This window comes from Thermobia domestica, chromosome 5, assembly GCF_964235325.1.
Source record: "Thermobia domestica chromosome 5, izTheDome1.hap1.1, whole genome shotgun sequence".
In the NCBI taxonomy this organism is placed as follows: Eukaryota; Metazoa; Arthropoda; class Insecta; order Zygentoma; family Lepismatidae; genus Thermobia; species Thermobia domestica.
The window spans coordinates 242,359,130-242,384,243 of NC_137458.1; the positions used below are offsets into that span (position 1 = coordinate 242,359,130).

Below are 25,114 nucleotides of genomic sequence, written 5' to 3' on the forward strand. Positions count from 1 at the left end.
AGGCTGAATAAATTTATAATCTTTACAAGCGGTCCGTACTTCAGATACCTTTGCCAGGTTATTAGGAGAATAACATAATGGTAATGTGAAAAGAAATATTTTCCATATCTCACTCTAAAAGGCACTGACAATGTGTGTTACTTTTAGCTTTTTTTCCTTCTGGAATTTAAATATTTGATATATTTACATTCCTAGTTTTCGTTCGTTTACCCTATCCATAGCGCCAATTCATTTTTGTCTTTTGTCTTTTCCTCTTTCTGCTTTATTAGTGCAGGAATTTTGCGAAAAAAACAAAAAGATATGAAGTTTTAAATTATGGGAACTTTGTTATTTTGTGCAGATGTTACGGTTTCTTTGACAGAATTCGATCACTATAGATTGCATACTTACTCAAATTGTACATTGAAATGATTTCAGTACTCTTAAACTGAAACGGAAGAACAAAGTTACCCCTTTGGCTTCAATGAATGCAGGAATAAAAATCTAAGACAATAATGTAGTTATTAATAACCATAGAATTATCTATGTCGTAAAAGGAACTGGTCAATTGAAAGATTACTTCCGATATACTTTTTCCAAAACCACCTTCATTATTTGATAACATCTCAATGAAAAAGGGCATCAAGTAATCTGTAGTTTCAGCTTTTAAATGTCAAGAAAGCAACTTCAAAGTATCAACGAATGCTGTTCATGTTTTAGATGGAGGCCATATTCTGCATTCTATTGTATGGCCCAAACTAGCGACATACAGTGATATTCTTGACTGCTACATGTATATGGTATTCCATTAGAGTGAAAGTTGCATCGTTGTTTTTGATGACATCCTGAACAGCTAACGACTAAAGGAACAGAGAACAGTACGTACAACGTCGGCAACAATTCACTTTCAAGAAAACTCAGTTACGACTTGCACTTAAGCTGATTTTTTAGGTAATCGCAATAATAAAGTTACCTTAAACAATGCCTTGGTAGCTCGTTGTTTGAAGTAAAATGTGAAGGTTTACCAAGAAGTTTATGCTGATATTTCAATAGTTAATGTACCCTTGAAAAATACAAAATGCCAAGAGTCTATTGTTGTTATCGGCCAGAACACTAATCTTTTAATTCTGTTAACAGCATTAACAAAGGAAAAGTTGATTTGTGGTTTCTAAGGCCTGAGTCTGGGACTAAGCAACAGAAAACCATATTTAATATTGATCAGCAACAGTTATTATTTGGGGAAGAAATGTGTGATGTACTGTTGTTTTTTCATGCATAAACAGATTGTGATATAATCTCGGCTATATATTGAAAGGGAGGCCATGGTGGCTCAGTGGTAGAGCGTTCACGTCTGGTGCATGGGATCCCCTCTCGCGCCAAGTGAGCTTTGTGGTGAACAAACACCGTGTGCGTAGGTTTTCTCAGGGTTCCCCCGTTTCCTTCACTTTCTTCATTCCTTCATTTCATTCATTTCTCATCATCACAGTCTTCTTTAGCCTAGCCGGTATATGCGTGGGACGTAAGATTTCATTTCATTTTCATTTTTATATTGAAATGGTAAACTTTATGCGTCTTCTTCAGAAAGATAAAGATTTAAGGGTATCAGTTTTAGTGTTCAATGATCCATTGTCTACCAAAGAAACAATAGCCGAGGCTAGTGAAAGATTTCTGCTTCAACTCTATGGGTCCCAAGAAAAGCTAGAGCCTTGATAAACATCATTATTAACACAATTTTCTCATCAGTAAGCAAACAGTAAGTTCCATGTTTTAATTCGCAGTGCTACTCCCAACAAGTGCAGTCAACAAAAAAGCAATTTTTTTGTTTGTTTTGTTTTTCGTATGTATCATCAAGTGCACGAATGGAAGGGGAATTCATTACAGGCTACATATTGGGGATGGACACAATCTAACAACAAATTGATGCCGGTTTGCTCAGATCTGGTACCTGCTACTTCTGAGTTATTGCGCATAATATCTTGTGGGTGTGAAGATAATTGTAATAAGAATTGTGTTTGTTTCAACGCTGGGCTGCTTTGTTCGCCCATGAGCGGTTATTGCCAGGGTGTTTCGTGTGATAACTACCCAGATGTTTCTAGTTCGCAACAAAATGAGAATGAATTATTCGAATTGAATATTTCAATTGCATAAACAAAAGAACAAACTTTAGAACATATTTATAAAAATAATAATTTTCATATAAGTTCTTGTATTCTAATGTATTTTAGCATTCTTAGATATAAAAAGGTAGTGGTACCCTTTCAAAACAATATCAACGCTGCAGAAATAAAGAAGAAGAGAGTTTGTTAAGAAAAATTAACTATGCTCAATAGATGTTTATGTCTACTACAAAGTAATTACATTTATTTTAAACTTTACAGATCGCCACTTGATTTACAAATGTTAGTACTGTGTGCTTTACGAGCCACTTTTATATATATATATATACCAAAATCTGTATTTTTATCCTCTTCATTTTAATTCACACTTTGAGTAAGTATGCAATCTATAGTGATCGAATTCTGCCAGAGAAACCGTACTATCTGCACAAAATAACAAAGTTTCCATAACTTAAAACTTCATATCTCCTGAACGAATAAAGATAGAGAGATGTATTATACACCAAAATGTGTGTTCTTCCATTCTCTACATATCATCTCTGTATTGTTTACGCTATCTTTGCTCCCGTTGTGGAGTTATCGGCGAAAAACTGAAAATCAGCGGTCATTTTCTAATATGATGGGCGAAGCTCAAGGTGAATCTAGGGGACTTTTAGTATGTGTATAAGGAGGTCAAGTACTCAACTGTGCAAAGTTCTTTGCTTGTATGAATTTTTTTTTTTTTTTTTTTTTTTTTTTTTTTTTTGTATAAGCCCCTAATTTTGACCTAAAATTCCTGCACTATATGTATTTTTGTTCATAATTTTCCTCACTTTTGTGCATAATATAGTGAATCAATTAAAATGTGCTAGACCCACAGTGATGGATTTTTGATAAGAGATGCTATTGTGTATGAAATGATGCTTAACCAGTGTTACTCTGTACTTTCACACTCAAACCATTTATTTCAAAAGAATTTTTTCATGTCAATAGTATAATAAAGTAATGTCTTTGTAGAGTTCAGTTTTGGATCTCTTAAACTAGAACATTGCGTCAAAATCACCTAACAAATTGAACTTCGGTGAGATGAAACGATTTGAAAAAGTATCTTCCTTAAGAGCGGAAAACACATCTCTAACACCAAGTGTTTACTATACTCAGGTTTGCTTCAGATAACCATTTGTATGACCGAATGTATACTAAACAATGACATAGAGAAGCATGTATGGGAATTACGAGTAACCAGAGACCGATATCTATCATGGTATGCCATTTCTGCACTCCATTGTGATTTATGAAAATCATAATTTTTAGAAAAGTTGTTTTATATATATTATTGGTTGATTATTAAAACGAAGTAAATTCACTGCATGTCCCTGGGTGACTTCAGCCTCAAGCAATAAGGGTAGTTCGTACATCAGAAAGAAAACATGATATATTTCATGAAAATAGGAGAAGTTTTAAGAAATATATTGAAAAATATATCAGTATTTCTTAAGATGAAGGATAAATTCTCTCCTTTATAATTAACTAGCACTCATCTATCATGGTTTCGGCATCTATCATGGTATATCTTGTTGTCTTCGACAGCAGGACACTAATGAAAAGCTTCAGCTTCTCAAATATTTTATTCAACTTAGTCTTTTCTTTACGGAACACACAAAAACCAACAATAAGTTATTAAAATATTTTATGATTACTATGCACACTAACTCGCAACTTAACGGGGGAAATAAAACTACGACGCTACTATTTACACTCATCACATAAATTTAAAATGTTTCACTTTACTTGCGTGCATTCTTCTTCTTTAACACGTAAAGAAAATGCACCAACTTAAATAAATCTGTCTATGTACGTACGCATCTGGAAAATTGTGTTATCTATGCAAGTTAAAGTCACAGAAGCATCAGGGGGAGCGTTTTTGAATGAGGCTGTTCCCAATGGTTGTTGAGGTCTCCTTATACTTAACCGATTTCCACTCCAAGCAATGTAGACGATTGGAAAGCCTCAAAGATAATATACATTTAATCAGATCGAAAGTTATCTTGAAGACAGTTTTCATATCAGATCATGTATATGTGTACACTTCTTCCAGCTCTATTGAATTTATCCTTCTTCCCTCCTCCTTTTATCCGTGCCATCTTATTTTTGACTGATTTTAATCCCAAGCGATAAATTTCGGAAATTCCAAAGAAGGCATATAGTCAGTTTCATTAATATCGGTTGTGAAAATTATGTGAAACAAAAAAGACATGTATGCAAATGCATAATACTTTTTATTTTGTAAGAAAGAAAAGTAAGAATCTAAAATACATTTCATGCATGAATTATATAACAATATTGTTTTCGTTATATCTGTTGTAGGAAGGTTAGTCAAGAAAGTTTCATGAGTGTATCAAGCAGTAGCACAGAAACAACCAAGAACAAATCCAACTTATTGCAAAAGAAGAAGCTTTCTCCATTACTTGGTAAGTAACCTTGACTTCTATAGCGATTGTAAAACTGTTGTTTTGAAAGAAAGTAAGTTTCATGAACATACGATACATACGTTCAGTAATTAATATAAAAGGAACTTACCATTTCAGTTCTTCACATTTTATTTTTATTTATTTTTTTCCCCACAAATTTTCGATCTCTTTCGGATATCATAGTTTCATAACTTAAAATGAAAAAAAAAAAAAAAACAGTAAAACAATCGAATCATCACAATGAAAATGGTAAAATGAATCATATTTTAGAAGTGTGTGAAAAGATTTTAATTTCATGTGACCTTTTTGGTTTGAAACAGCACCTCAAGTTTAGCATTGAAGCAAGAAAAAAATAAATTTAGAAAATTTAGCAAGTTCCTAATTTAACGTTTATATTGGTTCTTGCCAGAACAGGCAGTTTAAATATCATATTCCGTCTATGGAAACCACTTCTTAATGAGTGTGTTGGAATGAACGTTCACCTTGCGATTTATTGATTCTATTATATATTTGGAAAACTTCAGTTCAATATTACAAGTAATATGTGCGATAATGTTAGAACTGTGTATCTCGCTGATACGAGTAAGTTTAGGAGAAGACAAACAACAATTGATACAATTTTTTACTTTATTATTATTAAGTAATCTGCTTGTTGGCAAGCCCTGGGACTAATGAGCTTTTTTCTTAGACTCGGGTCTGGAAATGTTTCCACCACATTTCTCGATTTTCAGCTTTCTCTTTTAAGTCTCAATATTTTCTTAGATTTTTCAAATCATCGACCAGTTGTGTTCTTCTTCCTATTCCTCGCTTTCCTTACGTCTTTCCCTCTTTCGTGGTATGAAGAAGATAATTTCTTCGCAAGATGTGTCTAATCCAATTGACCTTCGTACGAAAAATGCTAGCTCTCTTCTCTCATATCCGATTTAAAACATCTTCGTTTATTACTTTCTCCACCTGTTTTATCTTCTTCATCTTTGTCCAATACCATATTTCAGACTTCCGTACTGTCCAAGTTTCTGAACCATACAATTCAATACTCCATATATAGTACTTGACCAGCTTCTTCTTCCGTAATCCAATATTAAACTTGATAGTTACAAGTGATCTTTTATTGTTGAATGCCTCTTTGGCTACTGCAGATCTTCATCTTATCTTTTTGATGCAATAAGAGTCGCTCATCAAAATAATTCCCATATTTGAAATGAGTTACGTCTTTAAGTTCTCTTATCGACTATTTTGTTTATCATCTCCTTAAGTCCTTTCATGGTTTTAGCTATAATAACCTTATCATCTGCATACCTGACCTTGTTAATGATTTCCCGTCCAACCTTAAAATTTCCAATTCCCATTAATGCTTCTTTTATTAAACATTCACTGTAAGTGTTAAAAAATCTAGGTGACATATATTACATCCTTGTCTAAATCCTCTTCCGATGTCCACACTATTGGCTTCTCCTTGATACAAACGCAACTTCTCGTTGTTCTATGTACAGATTGCGAGTCGTCGGTCCCTTCAGTTGACCCAGATTTCTTTTAAGCATTTTCAGAAGTTTGGTTCAATTTACCCGATCGAAAACTTTTTGCCAGTCGATGAAGCACAAACACAACCATTCCTTTTTTTTCGGACGATTTTCTCAAAAATGACGGGCGATTTTGTTTATATTTCATAAATAAATAAAGATTTCATTAATAATATGATAATATGGCATAACTCATTTGTCCTGAAAAATCTGCGAGGGGGAGTTTATTCTTGGAGGTGAGGTTTTGGGACGACTTTCTCAAAGATGACTCAGGCAATTTTCTTCATATTTCATAAAGAAAGATTTTATTAATATCCTGACAATTTTGCATAACTCATTTGTCCTGAAAAAAGTCTAGCAAGGGTAGTTCATATCGTAAAAAAAAATCTAATTCGAGATTTCAACGAATTTACACGTTTCATGGACCATAGCTACCGAAAAATGATTTTTCGACATCTGTCCGTCTGTTCCACTCTGATGTATATTTTAGAGGTCATACCGTTCAACGTATTTCAACCAAATTTTTAACATAAGGCTTTAATATGATTCTCTAGGAGGAAGTCGAATTTTGTTCCTACCTAAAAAATAAGGGTGGTTTACTGAAAGGTAGAAATTAAAAAAAAAAATGAAAATTTTCTCAAAAACTGCTCTAATGAATTTCTTTATAATTCATAATTTTTTAAAAAGCACACAAATCATTAAGTTACAGGGTGTCTATCGGTCACGAAAGTCATGAAAAAGTTACGAAATCAGAAAACGGTAATGAAAGTCAAGAAATTTAGCTTTTGGGTCACGATATTTTTATTTGTACAAATATAAGTATAAACTGGAAAATTTTGTTCTATGAAATGTCAAAATTCACCGCCAAATATGTCTGTGTTCGGATTTAGACGCTACCAAATCGCAAGCAAAGCATGCTTCTATCACGTGCATGAAAATTCGGCCTAATTAGCACGGAAATTCGCTCTCGAGAATGTTACTAAATTTTATGGTTTGGAAAAGAAAAAGTCACGAAATTTCATTTTGGGAATTTAGTCAACACCCTGAGTCATTTCTCTGGAAAAATCGAGAAGGGGTTGTTTGTGCTTAGGAGTGAGTTTTTTCGGACTATCTTCTCAAAAAGACACAGACAATTTTGGTCATATTTCACAAATAATATTTCATGAATAACCTGGTAATATGGTATAAATCATTTGTTCTTTAAAAATCTACGAGAAATATCTTATTCTTGTGGGTGAATTTTTTCAGACGATTTTATCAAAAACGACCCAGGCGAACAATAAAGTAATGGTGAAATATCATATAATCTGTTAGTCAAGTATGGTGTGTGTCAACCTTTACTACTTGCCCTCCTAGAATTAATTTTTAATCAGAATATTACGCTAATGTACAGAGTTTGTTAATTTAGTACGATATTTGTTTATTACATATTTTAAAACAATAATTGTGTTTCTTTATGCAGGACCTACTCATCCTTATGCGCTTACAAGCGTATATGGCAGTAAATTACTGGGATCCAGTCCTGGACAAAAGGGTGGCTACGTTAAGCAAAGGATAGCATCTGCGAAGATAATAAAAGTAAAAGAACTTAAAAATGAGTTGGCTCAAGCACAAATTATGATAAATGTAAGTTAGTATACGGGAGTATGTATATATATATATATAAAAAACTTGATTTAATTTTGATCTGTGGACTTATATTTCAATTGTAAATTATAATTTTTACATCAGTAATTTCGTTTTTGCAGTTATTGTACACATCCGCCTACACAATTTCTTTTCTCAAGATCTTCAATTAGTAATCGATTTTTATATAGTTTACTCTAACTCATAGAAAACTGTTCCCTCTTAAATACAGGAATACGTACAGAAATAATTGTTTCCATTTTAGAATTATTTACAAACGAGATTGAGTGGACAGGTATCCACTTTTGCTGGCTGCTCTACGTAATAATACAAATAATTAGTGCTCAAAGTAGAGGGGAATGTAGCCATTCGTGCCTTCTTTTAATTATTGTCGAACCATGGTGAAAACATACTTTTTCGAAGTCAGTTATTTATGATAATAGAGTGTCATTTTCAATGTACAAAACAGTTATATTTTGTATTTTCTTTCATTCGACGCATTGATAAGGTGCTAATGGTAAAGGTACAATTTTATATAAATCATAGTAAAAGCAAGTTCCGGTTACATAACAAAAAAATAATATGTGAGACTGCTCATTCAGGACATATTTTCAGATCGCAGTCTTGTGTAACATTCAGCCTGCTATCTCTTTCGATAATTTTAATCAAAGAAACAAATGTTAAAATATCCTTTAATCCGTAATTTGATCCGTAATCATGTAACTGACCGTCACTTTGTATAGCATAAAATGCAGTTTCCTTTTACAAATACCCTATTTTTGTCTATCTTGCTTGCTCCATCACATTAATAAGGTAGCTTTCTCTCAGAAAAAAAGGTGTTGTGCTGAATAAAATTGAAGTATGGTTATCATTTGTCGAGAATTAACATATTATTTCGACTGTTTTATTGAACTTTTATGTGTATGTGTTTACATTGGTTAGTAATGAATTACATTACTTAGTAAAAGATTCCATACATTTTCATCACACCAATTAGTTTACCTTAATGCAGTGAGAAAAAAATAAATGTTAAAGAATATCTTACGACATATCAGGCAGTTGTTAAAGAATTTGAAAGTCGTGATAAATGAGCATAGTCATCTATTGTGAACACTTGATCGTACAGTGTTGAGGCACGTTAAAGCGGAATATTGGTGCCATAGAACAACATTGTTACAAAAAGCTGTTATAGGTTCTAATGTTTCAATAACTTTTGGATTGATGTGTGAAAGTAGGATTGTAAAGTTAAGATTTTTTCACCGATTTTCATCAGCTTCGTAAAAATGTGTACCTTAAATCAGTTAAATTTTACTGACATGAAATATAGGGTCTTGCAGTTACGTCAAAGGAAGAAAATTGTTATGCGAAACCAGTATTTCGACATTATTATGTGGTGGTCATTGTCAAAGGTTTTGAAATAATAATCATGTTAGGGTACTTTGGGCACCTCATAGCGTGTCTCTGGTGAAGATCTCCATCTGTAAGGGTTATTTTGTTAGGAAAATCCCGGCGACAGGCACCAATATAAGGGTAAGTTTTGTATGAACGGATTTTCCCTGTACAGACACCAATTTCGAGAACTATTTAGAAATGAAAAGAACATGGAAATTTCTTATAAACACATATCATCAAGATGGAGAGCTGTGCGTGTCAACAAAAATCACATCAGTTTATGTTGAACATAAATCTGTTTAATATGATTATACTACAATTCACAGGACTAAGGAAGAAGAATTTGTTAACGAAGCTAGTCAAGTGCTAAATATGGAATATTGCTCGGAGACTTGAACATTACGGAAGCTAGAGAAGAAATATTTAGAATGCTTCGAAATGTTGTATTGGAGGAAGATGAAGATAAAATGGAAGGATAGAGTAAGAAACTAAGATGTTTTAACATTGGTAGTAGAGTAGAGGATGCTTTTCGCCAGCATCTTTCATAGGAAGACCAACTGGATTGAATACATCTTGCGAAGAAATTTTCTTTTTCATAGTGCGTAGAGGGAAAGATGGAAGGAAAGTGAGGAGTACGAAGAAAAACAACACAACTAATCGATGATTTGAAAAACAGGAAAAATATTGGGAATTATATAAAAGAGGAAATTGAAGATCAAGAAATGTGGAAGAATATTTCCGGTCCCGAATGAAAAAAGAAAACTCAGGACCTGTAGATAGGCAGAACACTTAATAATAATAATGGCTATATTATTGAACACACATCGATTCAAATATGTTTTCCGGCGAACGACAAGGAGAGCAATTCAACTTTTTTCTATAAGAATTCCTTTACTGATAAAACTTGAAATATATATATATAATAGATGTATTTAAAATTCAAACAGAGTATTACTTTGGTGTTTAGTGCACTAAATTGTTTGTACTTACATGCATATTTTTTGTATATAAAGAGAAAATAGGAGTTGCCTCCAGTTTTACAACTAAGTATTCATATAATTTTGCAATCATTCTTCCAATTTAGCGTGTATTGATACAACTAAACATTTGAGGAGCTTATTGTATAATATGAATAAAGCCTGTGTTTGTTCTTAAAGAAGAATGCCCGTGCATAAGATTCGGAATATTGGAATTAACAATTAACATAGTTTGACAAATAGATGAGTAATTCGTCATAAAAATAATATTGGTATTATACGATGTCATGAATTGAAATGTCTTTCTTTTTTAAAATGTATATTTATTTGTTTGTAGGAGTTACAGACTGAAAATAAAGTACTTAAAGAAGTGCAGAAAAGGCAGGATCAAGCTTTGAAAAAGTATGAAGGGGCAAAGGCAGAACTCCCTCAGCTTATGCGAGCACATGAGCAGGAAGTTCGAATGTTAAAATCATTAAATAACAAGGTAAATCTTGATTCAATTGTTGAATAATTAAATGTAAGTAAGGCTTTTATTCAAATAAACACTATTATATTTTGCTTCTTATTACTTCCATTGAAATTTTTAGGTATCTAATATTTAAAAAAATGATCTAAAGATTACTTTAAACTTACTAACATAATAGAACTGTAACGGATGAGATATATATATATATATATATATATTGAAACTTCCGATTAGTTGTAGGGTACTTTTAATATTTACTGTTAAACGTTGTACCTAGTTTTCTTGTATCTTTAAAAATCACGCGTATGTATGTGGTATGTGCAAAAAGAATTTTTTTTCAGTAATTGTTTGTCGATTAATTTAATAATTCTGATTAACGCCATTATGGGAGAACGAGAAAGGTAAGGTAAACATGGTGGGGAGAAGAGGTGCTGATTAATTCTGATAGGAATTGGTAATATTTGGTCCAACCATCACAAGAGAAGAAGACATACTTGAAAATTTCCAATAGATGAAGAGACATATAAAATAGATTGCTTTGGAATACATACAAGGTTCAGAATATTTTGAGAAACACAGGAATTCTCTCTGGGGCCGACGTCTCAGACCATAATATAGTCTTGGTAAAATGGATATTCAGTTGAAAATAGTAGCCATGAAAATAGCAGGGAACGCGTTTCTTAGAATTTGATCATTTTACAAGAACGAATTTGTGAAACACGTCCTTTCTTTTCAAGTGGGTGTAGGAACTTCGTTTATATTTTAAAGTTACATGAAATTTAAAGGAAGAAGAATCACGTTCCTTCTGCGGATTTAAATTTTTTTGGTTAAAAACTGCCAAATATTATGTGTATATTTTTAAGATGAACTAGTAAGATTTGAAAGAAATATAAAATAATCATATACATGGCTATGCATCATCGAAAAGCCGTGGGTAATATTACATCAAACAAAATCATATATTCTTTGCTTCTATTAAATTTTAAACTTTTACTACAAGTCTATTTGTTTAAATATCATACCTACTATTGTAAGTGCAGTTTCCAAAGAAGGATGAGTGGCCATACTGGTCTGAATATCACTAAATAACTTTGTTTTTCTCTTGAATTGTACTTATTAATTTATGCCTGTAGATCTTAGAAGCCATTATCTGCTTTTAGTACCTAATTTCCTTTCCGCGTGGATAATTAGATGTTTGTTTTATTTCAGCTAAAAGAGCAATACAAAGAACTTGAACGACGTTTCAAAGAACATGACGCAGAATTGTTGCGTTTGACCGAGCAACACCAGGCTCTGTTGAAGCTTGCGAAGGATCGTCATTTGGGCGAGAGAGAGGCCTTGCAACGAAAAGTTACACAACTGGAAGCAACCATTGCGGAGAAGGAAAAGGAAATCAAGGTTAATAATAATGTGTAATTAGTTCACCAAAGAAATAATTTAATTTGTTTGACTCTAATTGTTAAGAGAGTAAGTGAAATACTTCATTAGTTGCGTCTGTAGGAGTTTTCCTGTATAGTTTCTACCGCGTATTGGGTGGTCTTGTTCACTAGATTAAGTCACTCACTTGAAGATCAAAACACTTTATTAATACATTTTGCACTTTTGGTGCAAGAGTTCTAATATTTAAATAAGACCAGAGACCACTTGATAAACTGATTGTTTTTGTGATAAAAATGTGTCGTCGATTTCTTTATGGAAGAACTACAGTTGTGTTGTTAGTTACGTACTCAATAATTTCATATATATTTGCGTAGTTTTTGCACATATATTTAAACTGAAGTGCATTAACAAAAGAAGACCGTTGTTAGTGTGAACAGAAAAATCGTTAAATCTGCAGCTTTCATAAAAAAATTTTTTGGCTTTTTTTAACATCAATAACCAATTTTATCAAGTAGCTTCATTTCAATTTTAGAAACCTCATAAAGTGCAAAATATGTTAATAAAATGATTCGATCTTCATGTGAGTGACTTAACCTGGTGAACAAGGCTTTAGAATAGATGATCAAAACAATACAGGAAAATCCTTACAGACGCATCAGCGAAAAATTAAGTGCTTCACTTATCGTCTTAACAATTAGATTAAAAGTGCATCAATTACTGTATTTAAAATATATATATATATATATTTATTCGAGGTTTAACGTCACTTCTCAGTAGTAAAGTTATGTGAAAAGTAGATCTATAGCTTAGGGTGAAATTGGAGCCACGTGTACTCCTAATCCAAAAAGACTAACTATTTAGCCGCGAGGGAGTTCTATAAAAGTTTATACCTTGCGACTTAGTTTCTTTGGACTGTTATACCCTTTTTCTGTGTAACTTGGAGAACCTGTGGAGAAGAGGAGAGAGGTCCAGCCTGCTGACAAGTTCAATAAGACGCTTCACGTGAAACCAATATCGCATCAGAGAATCAGGAAGACAACAGAGGGCAAATAAGTTTGCATGAAGATGCGCGTAAATAAGAATGTCTGCATGTAATAAAAAAAATTGAGATATTTTACAGTTTGAAAATAATGAGTGTAGCAACGGTCTGGTATAAACCTTAGGCGTCAGACTGCAGTCTTTTTCAACCGTAACTTTACTCCCACAGTGAGAGTGAGGAGCTAGTGAGCAGAAGTAAAGATATTCCTAAAATTTATTATTATTATTATTATTATTATTATTATTATTATTATTATTATTATTATTATTATTATTATTATTATTATTATTATTATTATTATTATTTTCACCATACTTTCTATAGCTAAAGTGTAGCGTTCCCTAATTTGATGTGGGAGACCGCAATTCGTTGCCCTATAAAAGCTACGTTGTTTGGATCTTACATAAAACTATTTGCATAATGCTGTAATCCTGGTATTAAAATAGACGTTAAATCCAAATAATTCTCTCCGTGCTTTTTACTTTTGACTTCCAAGCAATTTATTTATTCTGTGCCATAACTGAAAATCACTTATTTACTTTATGTTTTTAACTTTCATTCACTCGGCAGTGTAAATAAAATGAGTGCGTCTCTTCTGTTGGAAGAGAACTTGAAATTTGTATTTACTTTTCTGTTTCATAATAGGAAAATGAGGGAAGATTTCTAATTTAGTTACTATAAATACTTTTCTTAAAAATTAAAGTATGCAACAGAAATATTTTTCGAGTCCTAATTTCACTGCATTTTAGAAGTTTCGTTGTTTGTCTTAAGATGGGGAAAATAATAGTGGTGCTAGGTTAAGTGAAATATTTTGTTTTTAAGTCATATGTGAAGTATTGTTTTCAAGTCATAAATAAAGTATGATAAGCATTTATATATAATCATGTGCATAATTGAACAGTTCTATACACTTTATTTTGTCAATAAATTATAAGTGGACTGTTGTGAGTAATTCATTAAAATTTACATGAAACCAAATTCACAATGATTTAAAAAATGCATAGCGATTCTTCTAAATACTTTTGGAAACATGGATAGATATGGATATATGAGTGGTTGTTCAATTATATGTACGATTTTACAACCTCTATCCTCTACATATCCTAAATTGTTCAACATTAGGTCTTCGATATATATATATATATATATATATATATTTTTTAAATGAACAATATAAAATTCGAATTTGATAGAGTGAATGTATTTTTCGGACGTACATTTGTAACAGTAGAATTACGTATAGATACACAAACATATTAGAGAAATATGCATTTGAACTTTTATTCGCGTTTTATCTATTTGTGTCAATCGTATGAACCATTGCTTTCGAAAAGGGTATCCTTCAATGAGATTTTCTGTTTTTTCTGATATCGTTTCTGTAACATTATAGCCAATGACTCGTTTGTTTAACATTAAATCCCATGTGATTTCTACGGATCTTTCAATCGTCGGTTCAGTAATTATGTGAATTCAATGTTCTTTGTGAACCATCGCCAATAGACTCTTTTATTTGATAAAATAGCGCTCAAAATGCCGGCCCGACTGACTAAATATAACATCAATTATCTAGAAACATTTCTTACAATATGTATGTTGTTTTGCAATGCAATGAAAATGAGTAAATAAATAAATAAATAAATAAAATTTTTCTGTAACTTTCTTGAAGAATGAGTTTTTTCTTTTTCATGAATGTTTGGCTGTTTTTGACACCAGTAAAAATAAGTAAATATCTCAATATGTTGATTAAAGATACAATCAATATTATTTTCAAGAGTAGGATTGCCAGCAAGAAGATTCGTAGAAAACACGAATTGTCACATCCTCACTCTTCAGAAGAAGGAAAGTTTAGCTGTGATACCCAAATTTAGAGCCAAGTCATCGAATCATTTTTATTTATCTCTGAATAAATAATATCCTTGTCTCTCTGGGAACCTTTAACATTATTGGTGTAGTAGACAGCAAAGGGGATAACCACTTACACAACTTTTTTTTTTCTTCGTAAAATGTTATGAGTGTGTAAGCTGAGATAAGTACAGTTTGCTGCAATGATTCTAACTTAAACTTCAAAAGATATTTCAAAGAATTGTCTTTATTAAGAGTTGCCAAAAGAAGTTGTGTAGGTGGATACCCACTTTTGATGGCGACTATACGTTTTTCACCTCTATGTGAACATTTTTTTTTTTTTTTTTTTTTCGAGTGTTGCTGCAGTTAAGATAAATTACAGGCTCCGAGTGAAGAGTGATACCGCTACATATCTTATAGTTAACAAAGTTGGATCCACGAATTAGAAAGATTTTACTAGTTGTCGCATAAGAATGGATACGAATGCCATTTTCGACAAAAGATAAACGTATTTCATTGCAGATACAATTCTAGAATTTAGAAGTTAAAAATTGTAAATTTCATTAACGAATAGTAACTGTTATAACAATAGTAAAATAGACTTCGAACCAATATGCACTAAAAATGTCAAAATACCTATACAGCTATTCACTAAAAATATGCACTGAAATACATAGTAAAGAGATAAATAAATACGAAAATATATATTATAGTAGAATAGACAGTTTATTGCATCTGTTAATATTGTGTGGTTTGGAGTTTAATATGCCTTTCAGCACCAAGGCTATATGAGACTTGGACCAACAGTATAACGTAGAATCCAAACCATCTTACGAACCAATCCAAACCATCATACGAGCTCTTACCGGAATCGAACGCATCTCTCGTACTGAAGGCGCATACACAAACTGTATAGCCACGAGAGAGCTGTATCTGCTAATGTAAGTTGGCATGTTCAATGTGAGTGAGTTACATATAAGAAATTAGTATATAATAGAAGAAATTAATACAAAAGACTATAATTTTATCTACATGAAAGCAGTGATTGAACTTCAACTGATGTGCATATTTTCTGGTAATTTTTCTCCCTGTCGCATAACACACTTTTATCCATAGATTTTTGTTTCTGTTTGACAAGTTATTAGAAAGCAATGTTTCAATAATTAAATGTCACTTACTAAGGAATCAGGAAAATTCCTTGAAGCACTTGATTTAACCTGATATAGGTATATTTTGCAGTAACTGATTTTTGCTTTACGCATAAATACTTGTCAGTTGTTCCTGGAGGAATGTGGTTGTTACTGATTGGTGTACTTCCAATGCGTTGCAGAGTTCTAAGCCATATTCTTTCAAATTTATTACTCGTTAATAGTACTTGGAGCTCTACCCCACCACTTGCATCCCTCTCTAAATTTTAGGGGTAAAAGTGATTCTAACAAGCATCCTTCTTGAAATTTTAGGGGTACCTTGGCCCATGGATGCATATCACAAATTTTCCTAAATGGCCTTCGACTTTCCAAAAATTTGAGTGATCGGATACATAACCAAAACTTCATGACTTTAACCTCTGAGAGGTTTACATATTTCAACCCTCAGGATATGTGTCCTACACCCTGCCAGAAAAAATAAAAATTTAAAAAAGTAGGAAGGAGCATATGTTTTAGCCCTGGAAATATATTGTACTTGTTTAACACAGGGTATGTTTTCCCTATCAATTGGTAAAGTTTCTCCGCCAACAACCCATTCCCTGAAAGAAAGTAATTTGGAAGAATTTTCTTTTGGAACCACTATCTCAAATGCGATGTACACATAACAGTACAATTTGGTCACTTGGCTTCATTCATTGAATGAAAAATGTTTCTACTGTTGAGATGAGTCATACCCGCCAACGAATAGGTAACAAATTTTGCATGGACTCATCATATGATTCGTGTACTCTTTCCCCATTTGATATAGTTCTGGAAATTTAAAGGATATTTTTTAATTAATAAATAATTAATTTAAACTTCTAATCCAGATGATCTACTAACTATAAACTCCAAGTTCTTCTCTGTAGGAGTTAATTTTAAAGAATGAAGTTTTAAAAATGGGCCAACGAATAATTCGATGAATTATGCATATATATGAAATCATGGTAGAAATATGCACGAAACTCCCAAATATGCATTATATGTACTATAAAACTTGGTTATTTCTTCTGCAAATGAGCGATATCATATCGCTATCACATTTGGAAAGAAACATGCAAATATGCAAAAATCCAAAGTTAAATAAATATGATAAATATAAAAGATGTGAAACGCGTCATTATGGTAAATCGTATTTATCTCTATACTGTTCATAGCAAAGTACTCTAATCAGCAGCGAGAGCGAGGGGTTTTGTATAGCCAGACTGTGGGCATCTTGACCTTGGACGAGTGATTAGTATGATTCATCATAGTAGATTACGTTCACGGTTCCTTCTCGTCCAGTGCCCTTCTCTTTTTATACCGTTTGCCAGTTCAAAGTACGACGGGTCCATAGGTGGTAAATAACAGAAAGGCCATCCGAAAAACAGTCAATAGAGAAATCCTTCCTTGCCAAAATGCCATGCTCTGTTGTTATTCGCTATTTTACTGTAAGGGCTGAAAGTGCATGGGGTAGTGTGCTTACTCACAGTATGCCGAGAACGCTGTTGATATCAAATGCGGCATGGTCCTAAACGTATACGTTTAAATAACAGTATTGTTTTCTTGTTCTATTTTCTGCTGATCCGCGAATATTAAAGAGGTTGAAAACCTGTGGTGTTATAGTTACATTAGAAATAAGAAATAGCTTAAACTGGGCTTAAATATCTTGTATAACGTGTAATGAATGTGTCAAATTTATTTTCCCAGACTTTGACAAGAAGAATTACGATCGAAGAGAAATCACACAAACGTGAGCTTGCAGCTCGTATTGCCCAACAAACGGAACATCAAAAGGCACTAAAAAGATCTATGCTACAGATTGAGAATTTACATCAGGCTTTACAGGTAATTACATAAGGTCAATAGATTTTTGAAAGTTAGTTACATGGATTGTTGGTCTCAATAATTAAGCGGAGTTTAATTGATAGTGATATTGTTAGTAAAATATTACAGAAACAAGAGTCCAAAAAATATATGAATATGGAGCTAGCAACATTTAGTATGTTTGGTTTGCTTTCACGGTTTTCGTAGACTTATTAGATTATTATTTAATGAAGTTTATTCATTTTATTGAAGTGCACGTCATCATCCTGCTTCTTGTATATTTAATAGTTCATCGAAATATCGCTTCTGTCTACCTAAAAGGTTTCCAAAACCAGCTAGAATGTTCCCATTTCGATCCAGAACTACACTAGACTAGGTTAATAATCCTCTGAGTCTATTTATACCTTTGTAAAATAAACCCTATAATTTTTGTTTCTGCCATTTTCTTCTATTTTCATAATCTTTCACATATTCTCTTTTCTTGCGCCTTCAAATACGAGTATCTTCGCGTTTATATTGCCATATCTTTTTCTGTTTACTATACTTAGGTTCTGTAGTCAATGTTGGCAATCTATATTTAATTAAAAATCGTAAGAAATACACGCTTATGTAAGGGAACATAAAAGTGAGTGCTGATAATCCAGCCTTTGTTCATTCACGTGTTTATATTCCTTATCGATCAGCGATTTATGATTCTCCACCCTTTGTATCTTATAGCTTCGTCCGCTGCTTCTTTTCACAGTATCACGGACATTTTCTCATTTTTCATTGATATCGGTCGTAGTTTTATTGTTTACCGTCATTTTCGTTATAGCCTGCGCCGTTTAAACTTCAGTTCTATTATGAATATTGATCCGATATTCTATCTAAACTTTCGGATTCTTTAGTTTTCCAATATCAAATTGTCCTTCGTTTGCAGCTTAAATTTTGCTCTTTATTACCGTAGTCTATATTGTATTATCGGCTGTCTTAGCTGAGATTTATCCTTAACTTTCCTTTACTTACAACATTTGAAGAGTTTGTAAGTTGCTCTGAGAATGAATGAGTTATTCGTCTTCTACTAGGTGCTTGGTTAACATCATTTCCTCATAATTGGGAGATCCTGCGTTCAAATTCTCTGTCTAACTCGGGCAGTTTTCTGATATTTTCTCAGTCTCTCCAAGCAAATACTGGAATGGTATTAGGCCTTGTCTAACTTACTTTCTAAGGAAAATAATCCTCTTTTAAATGTATATGCAACATTGTTAATGTATAATATAATAGTTTTTGTAGTGGCAAGAGAAATTATCGCGATAAGTAATCCCGAGGATCGAACCTGGTATCCACTCAACACCCATGAACAGACAGCTCCGCCAAAATTCAACCTTATAACAAGCAAGAACTATCCATACATAAATGTTGTTTCCCTGCGAGTCACGATGTTATTGAAACAAAACGAAGTTTTGTTCCAATCACACCGAAACAACTACAACAACTACTATATCAAAGATTATATTAAGATGGACATTGATGAAACTGACTGACGAACTACGCACAAATTATGAAATTTAAGGATACGTATGAAGAAAATGCACACTGATCCGATTTTCTGTATTTCCTCTTAAATGTTGTCCTTTTCTTACAATTTCATACTTACGATCAATTAGGTACAAATTAGGATAAAAATTACAGTAACAACTTATAATTGTTCAATTTTGTTTCACCGCAATACAAGTACAGTTAATGAGCAGGCCATTGCTAGCACAATGAATGTCAGTTCTCCCGCTCTTACTGCTCACATCACTCAGCTCCGCCCATAGATTTCGTACGCAAGCAAAAGTTCGTCTGCTATAGCACGTCTCATTGGCTATGACGTTCTCATGACGTAGCAGCAGTTTAGATGAGAACGTGTTACAAAGGTGGTTCTCACGGTAAAGCTTGAGAAAGAACAATGAGTCATTGTAACAGAAAAGGAAGATAAATGAAAATTGATAACTAAAATGCACTTATAAGCTTCACTGCTATAACAGAGCTGCAGAAAATAAAAATGAATGCTTCCATATTTTGTTGGAAATAAAAATCATTATAATAAATGGACCTAAGCTTTCTTTTATTGATTTTTAAGTATATACAGTAAAACCTGCCAACTCTCTAAATTGGCTACCTGCTCATCTTGGCCTGATTCGTCTTGAACCTGCATTTTCCCATAAGATATTCGTTACTTATTACTCTGTAAGTTGGCCAGCTGTTCATCTTGTAAGTTGACCGCATTGAAGCAATGTTTACCCTATGGTGATAATGATAAATTTACTTGCATATCTTGGCCACACAAAATACCATTTTATAATTTTTTTTTAACTCTTTCGTATTCCCATATGAGAGTCAGGTGTTCTGTATTTGTGACTGGAGACAAAGTACCCACGATGTGTTCTTGGAGGTCAATGGCCAGAACACTACCCTGATAAAGGTGAGGGAAGGTGTGAATAAGAAAAAGCACGTACAGGAATTCAGGAAATTGTTGTACATATTTGTTTACCCTGTCTGTTTTGGTAAAGCCATTAGCTATATGGTCTCCTTTCATCAGTGGGGAGCTGAAGTAATTCCGGAAAATTCTCAAAGTTAAAGCTAGTCATCTCAATTGTCAACTATTGGCATCTGATGGTTTGTCGAAAGGTAGCGCAGGGTTTGAGATATGAATCACCTTAAGATTTTCTCAAAACAACTTTTGCTCCGAGGGAAACACTTGTAGCTTATTAACAAGAGGTAGTTAACTGCAAAATTAGAATGTGCATATGTACCAAAAAGAATAACAAAAATACGTCTAGAACGAACCACCATGAATAAATTTGTTATTAATAACTGATTCGCTATTTTTCGAAAGGTATTTACAGAAAATATTTGTCACTGTCGAAAAAAAGTCATATAAACTGAATATAAATTGTTCAATTTATAATTTTGCCCTTCTTTTTTTCAATCTGAATAACTCAGTGTACTGTGTTATTGTATTACACAAATTTCAGTCCGAATAATTCAGTGAACCAGACTACTTTTCAGGAAGAGAACACACTGTAGGTGCCTTCCATTTCAACTCAGGAAGGAAAAAAAATGTACCATCACCGTCTCAGATATTGTTGAAACTTTTTTTTTTTTTTTTACACCAACTAGACATGTTTTTAAGGGACCCATATTTTTTGTTTTGTCGAAAAAAAATTCCCGCCCGTCAAGTAATGGGCCATCAAAGACGCAGAGTGCAATTTATGAATTGTAGAAAACATGGAAAATGTCCAACTTCGGAGCCCCAACATTCAGTTGTGGAGACAGATAGTTATAATTCTTATTGTGGTATGTACATAGGGATATAAATAAACTATATTTTATTATAGTTTAGTTTGCGCATGCGTATCTTTTTGTACATAAATTAACAAATGAACGTAATTTTATATGAAAAGTCGAAGTTTGCGAATTTTTTTCGAGTACTTCCGGTTCGAATTTTAAAATTCTCATTTCATGGTTGATAAGACCTAATTAACTGCTTTGGGGAAAAAAATTGTATCGCTTCTTGGTGCAACCGTTTTGTCGAAAAAAATTCGTGAAATTGTCAAACTTTCAAAAATCGCCATTTTTGGCACCATTTTCTCGAAAACACCATACTTTAAAATTCGGAAATTTTGACAGATGGTTCAACTTTACATGAGTAATAAACACCAAATAGCATTATCGACCAATGCTTCATGAATTACCTACAGTCTCTTGAAGTTAGCAAAGTTCCGTTAACTTTGATGTCACAGTTGGCAACACTGGAAACAATAAAAGTGTAACGATTTGATGATGTTTGTGGTTCACATTCATTAAATAACGAACAAAAGTTTTTTTCCTGACTTTTATTATTTTGATCAAAAAGGCTCTCTGAAATATTAAAATGAGCCTCCCCCTACTTCTCCGTTTTCTTAAACCGAAGTAATCTAAGATGGAAATTATGATTACGAAACACAGATTTTAAGTTCACTTACTTAAAATGGTTTTCGGAAACAAAATATCACTGATTTTTTTTTTTCTTCACATGAACCAATCATTTACTTGCTTGGTATCTTCTTCGCTAACAGCATGTAACTGTGCAGATGCTCCAATAGGTGTTGGTGCACTCACAACTCGTAGCACATTGTCGATAGTCACAAAACTTCACTTCTCTTATGCTCTTCTGGAAACCTATACCCTGCTGAAGGTCCATGTAGAAGTACACCCTCCATTCCAAAAGAAACCGAACGTTTAAAAAAAAAAACAAAGCAATGTACATTTTGGAACAAATCATTTTTATTAATCAATGTATTCCCCTTCTGCATCGATACACATATTTGCACGCTCCAACAAGTTGTCAAACGGCTTCTCCATGTTCTTTATTGGAATGGTCTTTAGGACGGCGGTCGTCGCCTTCTCAATGGCATCAATCGATGCGTGCCACTTTCCTTTCATCGCCAAATGCAGTTTCGGGAACAGATAGAAATCGCACGAAGCGAGATCTGGTGAATAGGGCGGATGATGCAACCGAATAATGTGATTTTTGACCAAATATTCAGTTACAAGTCGCGAACGATGTGATGGTGCATTATCGTCCAAAAGAGTCCAACTGCCGATTTCGCGATATTCGGGCCGAATACGACGAATTCTTGCCAGCAAACGCTTCACGACGCCCAAGTAAAACTCTCCACTGACTGTCTGGCCGGGCTGAACAAATTCTTTGTGGATAATTCCTTTTAAATCGTAAAAACAAATCAGCATTACCTTAACTTTTGACTTCACCAAGCGACTTTTTTTGGGTTTTCCTTCATCCGGCGCTCTCCATTCAGCACTTTGCCGCTTTGTTTCGGGCTCATATTCAAAACACCACGTCTCGTCACCAATTACAATCGATTTCAAGAAGTTTCGATCCTGCCGAGCACTTTTAACGATGTCTTTGCAATGCGCAATTCGATCAACTTTTTGGTCTTCGGTGAGTTTGTGTGGTACAAACCGCGAATTAACCTTCTTAAGGCCCAAAACTTCGATCAAAATGCGGTATGCGGTTGTTTGAGGAATGCCTAATTCCATTTCAATAACTTTCACCGACGATTTTTTGTTATGTTTGATGAATTCACGCACTTTTTCGATGTTTTCTTCCGATAATCCGGTTCTGGGACGGCCTGATCTTTCGTCATCATCCAGCGTCTCTCTACCCGATTTGAATCGCCTGAACCACTCGTAAACTTGCGTACGGGATATACACTCATTACCATATGCATTTTGTAGCATTTGGTGCGTTTCACTAAAAGTTTTACCCAGTTTAACACAAAACTCAATTGCAGCTCGTTGTTTGAAACTCATTTTCCGACCGATGTACACAACACACTGACAGTTGAAACGCAATAACTTTGTTGCCGTGCATCCAAATGTCATGACATTTATACCAGTTGTCAATAAGGGACTACGCCATCTACTGGTAAAATATTACAACAGATGGCAGTAGTGGTACTATTTGTTTTCAAAAGTTCGGTTTCTTTCGGAATGGAGGGTATATAAACAGCACAACTTCACGTAATTTATGATTTATTTATAATATTTCTGCTACCCACCACTGGTTGTTATATATGTATATAACAAAAGTTCCTTTTTGCAGACTTCTTAAATCTACACTTTGAATTGCAGAAGCTCGATTTTGGGGGAAGCATGAAGTTAGTTCATGGTGATCCGTTACTGCCATAAAAACGTCGCCATTTTCCGAAAGTCAAAGGCGACTTCCTTAAATACCAGTTACCGGTCGCACACTTTCTTATTCTTGCAGTTTTTATATTATTTTTATTAATAATAATAATAATATTATTAATATTATTATTATTATTATTATTATTATTATTATTATTATTATTATTATTATTATTATTATTATTATTATTATTATTATTATTGAATTTAGTTCCAAGCCTGTAAAACGAAAGTAATACCCGGAGTTTGTACTTGCACTATACTTACGAATTCTCAGTTTTACTACTGGTATCTGTTTTTGCCTAAGGTTATGCCGCGTTGTCACATTCTCCCCCCCTTCCCCCCCCCCCCCCAGTGGTTCACTGGAAAACCACTGCTTTATCGGACATGTCAGTATCTCGAACATCTGAAAGGGATTTTTAAAGTGGGATGCAGCAGCATCAGAAGTCACTGACATGGTTTGGGAAATTGTAGACACTTATTTTCTCGTATTCAAACCTTTTTCTATAACCTGTATTTCCGCTTTTCTTCGAGCATTTTTAAAATCTTGTCTATGGCTATGAGTACATGAGCCGAATCGTGTGTTTTGTCGTCGCTTATTACAACAAAACTGTCAGTTGTTTCATAATAGTATACCACTGCCGTCAAGAGTGAAATTTGCTCGTTTTTCCGGTGAACTCTGAATTTCACTTTGCAGAATAACAGTCCAGTTTTCAGCGAAGTCTTCATGAAGTAAAATAGAATTTGTATCTTGAAATTTTATACGATGCTTTTCGGTAGCAATTATTTCTCTTTGGATTTTCTTGATGTAGTCATGAATTACAGTTCTTACAGTTAAACCAGCAACGTAGATACAAAAACAGAATGTGGCCGAGTTTCTGAAAGAGATTATTGTTTTCCCATATAGCATACGTAACACTTTCATTTTCATCAGAATCAGTAATTAAAGACTCCGCACTTATTCCTTCATTCCAGGACATTTACTGCATTCTTGAAGAAGACAGCTGTCATTTTCTACGGATCATACTACTAAAGAAAATAGGTCACTTAGGACAGCTTCAATACAGGTTGCACCTTTGATTTGTTGCAATGCAGTAGCAGCTAACTTAAAATATGCACAATATACACACACACGCACACACACACTTCCCTCGTAGGTTGCGGACTGACCCACATTGGTCGAATACTATAAAATTTCGAGTGACCCATTCTTATGCTGGGATTGTTCTGTTTAAAAAGTCCGTAAATTTCTTTGATGGAACGCGTAAGAAAACGTTTTGATTTTTTTAACTTCTTGTCCATTTTTGATCACCGTAATGACATCGCACTTATTGAGACTGTCTGGAACATTCCAAATCATCGCAAAAGCGCAAAAGTGTTCGAAAAAAATTCGCAAACTTTGACTTTTCAGATAAAATTACGTTCATTTGTTAATTTATGTACAAAAAGATACGCATGCGCAAAACAAACTATAATAAAATATAGTTTCTTTATATCCCTATGTACGCTCATGTCCAAAATTATTGTCGCATGTCTATAAATATGTGTTGTAGGAATATAATTTGATAACGAATTCGCTCCGTATTTCTTATAATGTTAGTATGTGTATAATCGG

The 25,114-nt window shown here is 33.4% G+C and overlaps 1 protein-coding gene across 1 annotated transcript in view; it reads left to right on the forward strand.

Annotated features, from left to right (window-relative positions):
- Window positions 1–25,114, forward strand: part of LOC145686502 (uncharacterized) — a 59,879-nt gene that overhangs the window by 19,405 nt on the left and 15,360 nt on the right. The window contains exons 3-7 of the mRNA XM_081759885.1: window positions 4,443–4,546; window positions 7,529–7,692; window positions 10,399–10,548; window positions 11,740–11,928; window positions 17,668–17,805. Of these exons, the coding sequence (XP_081616011.1) occupies window positions 4,443–4,546; window positions 7,529–7,692; window positions 10,399–10,548; window positions 11,740–11,928; window positions 17,668–17,805 (745 nt within the window). The remainder of the gene's footprint in view (window positions 1–4,442; window positions 4,547–7,528; window positions 7,693–10,398; window positions 10,549–11,739; window positions 11,929–17,667; window positions 17,806–25,114) is intronic.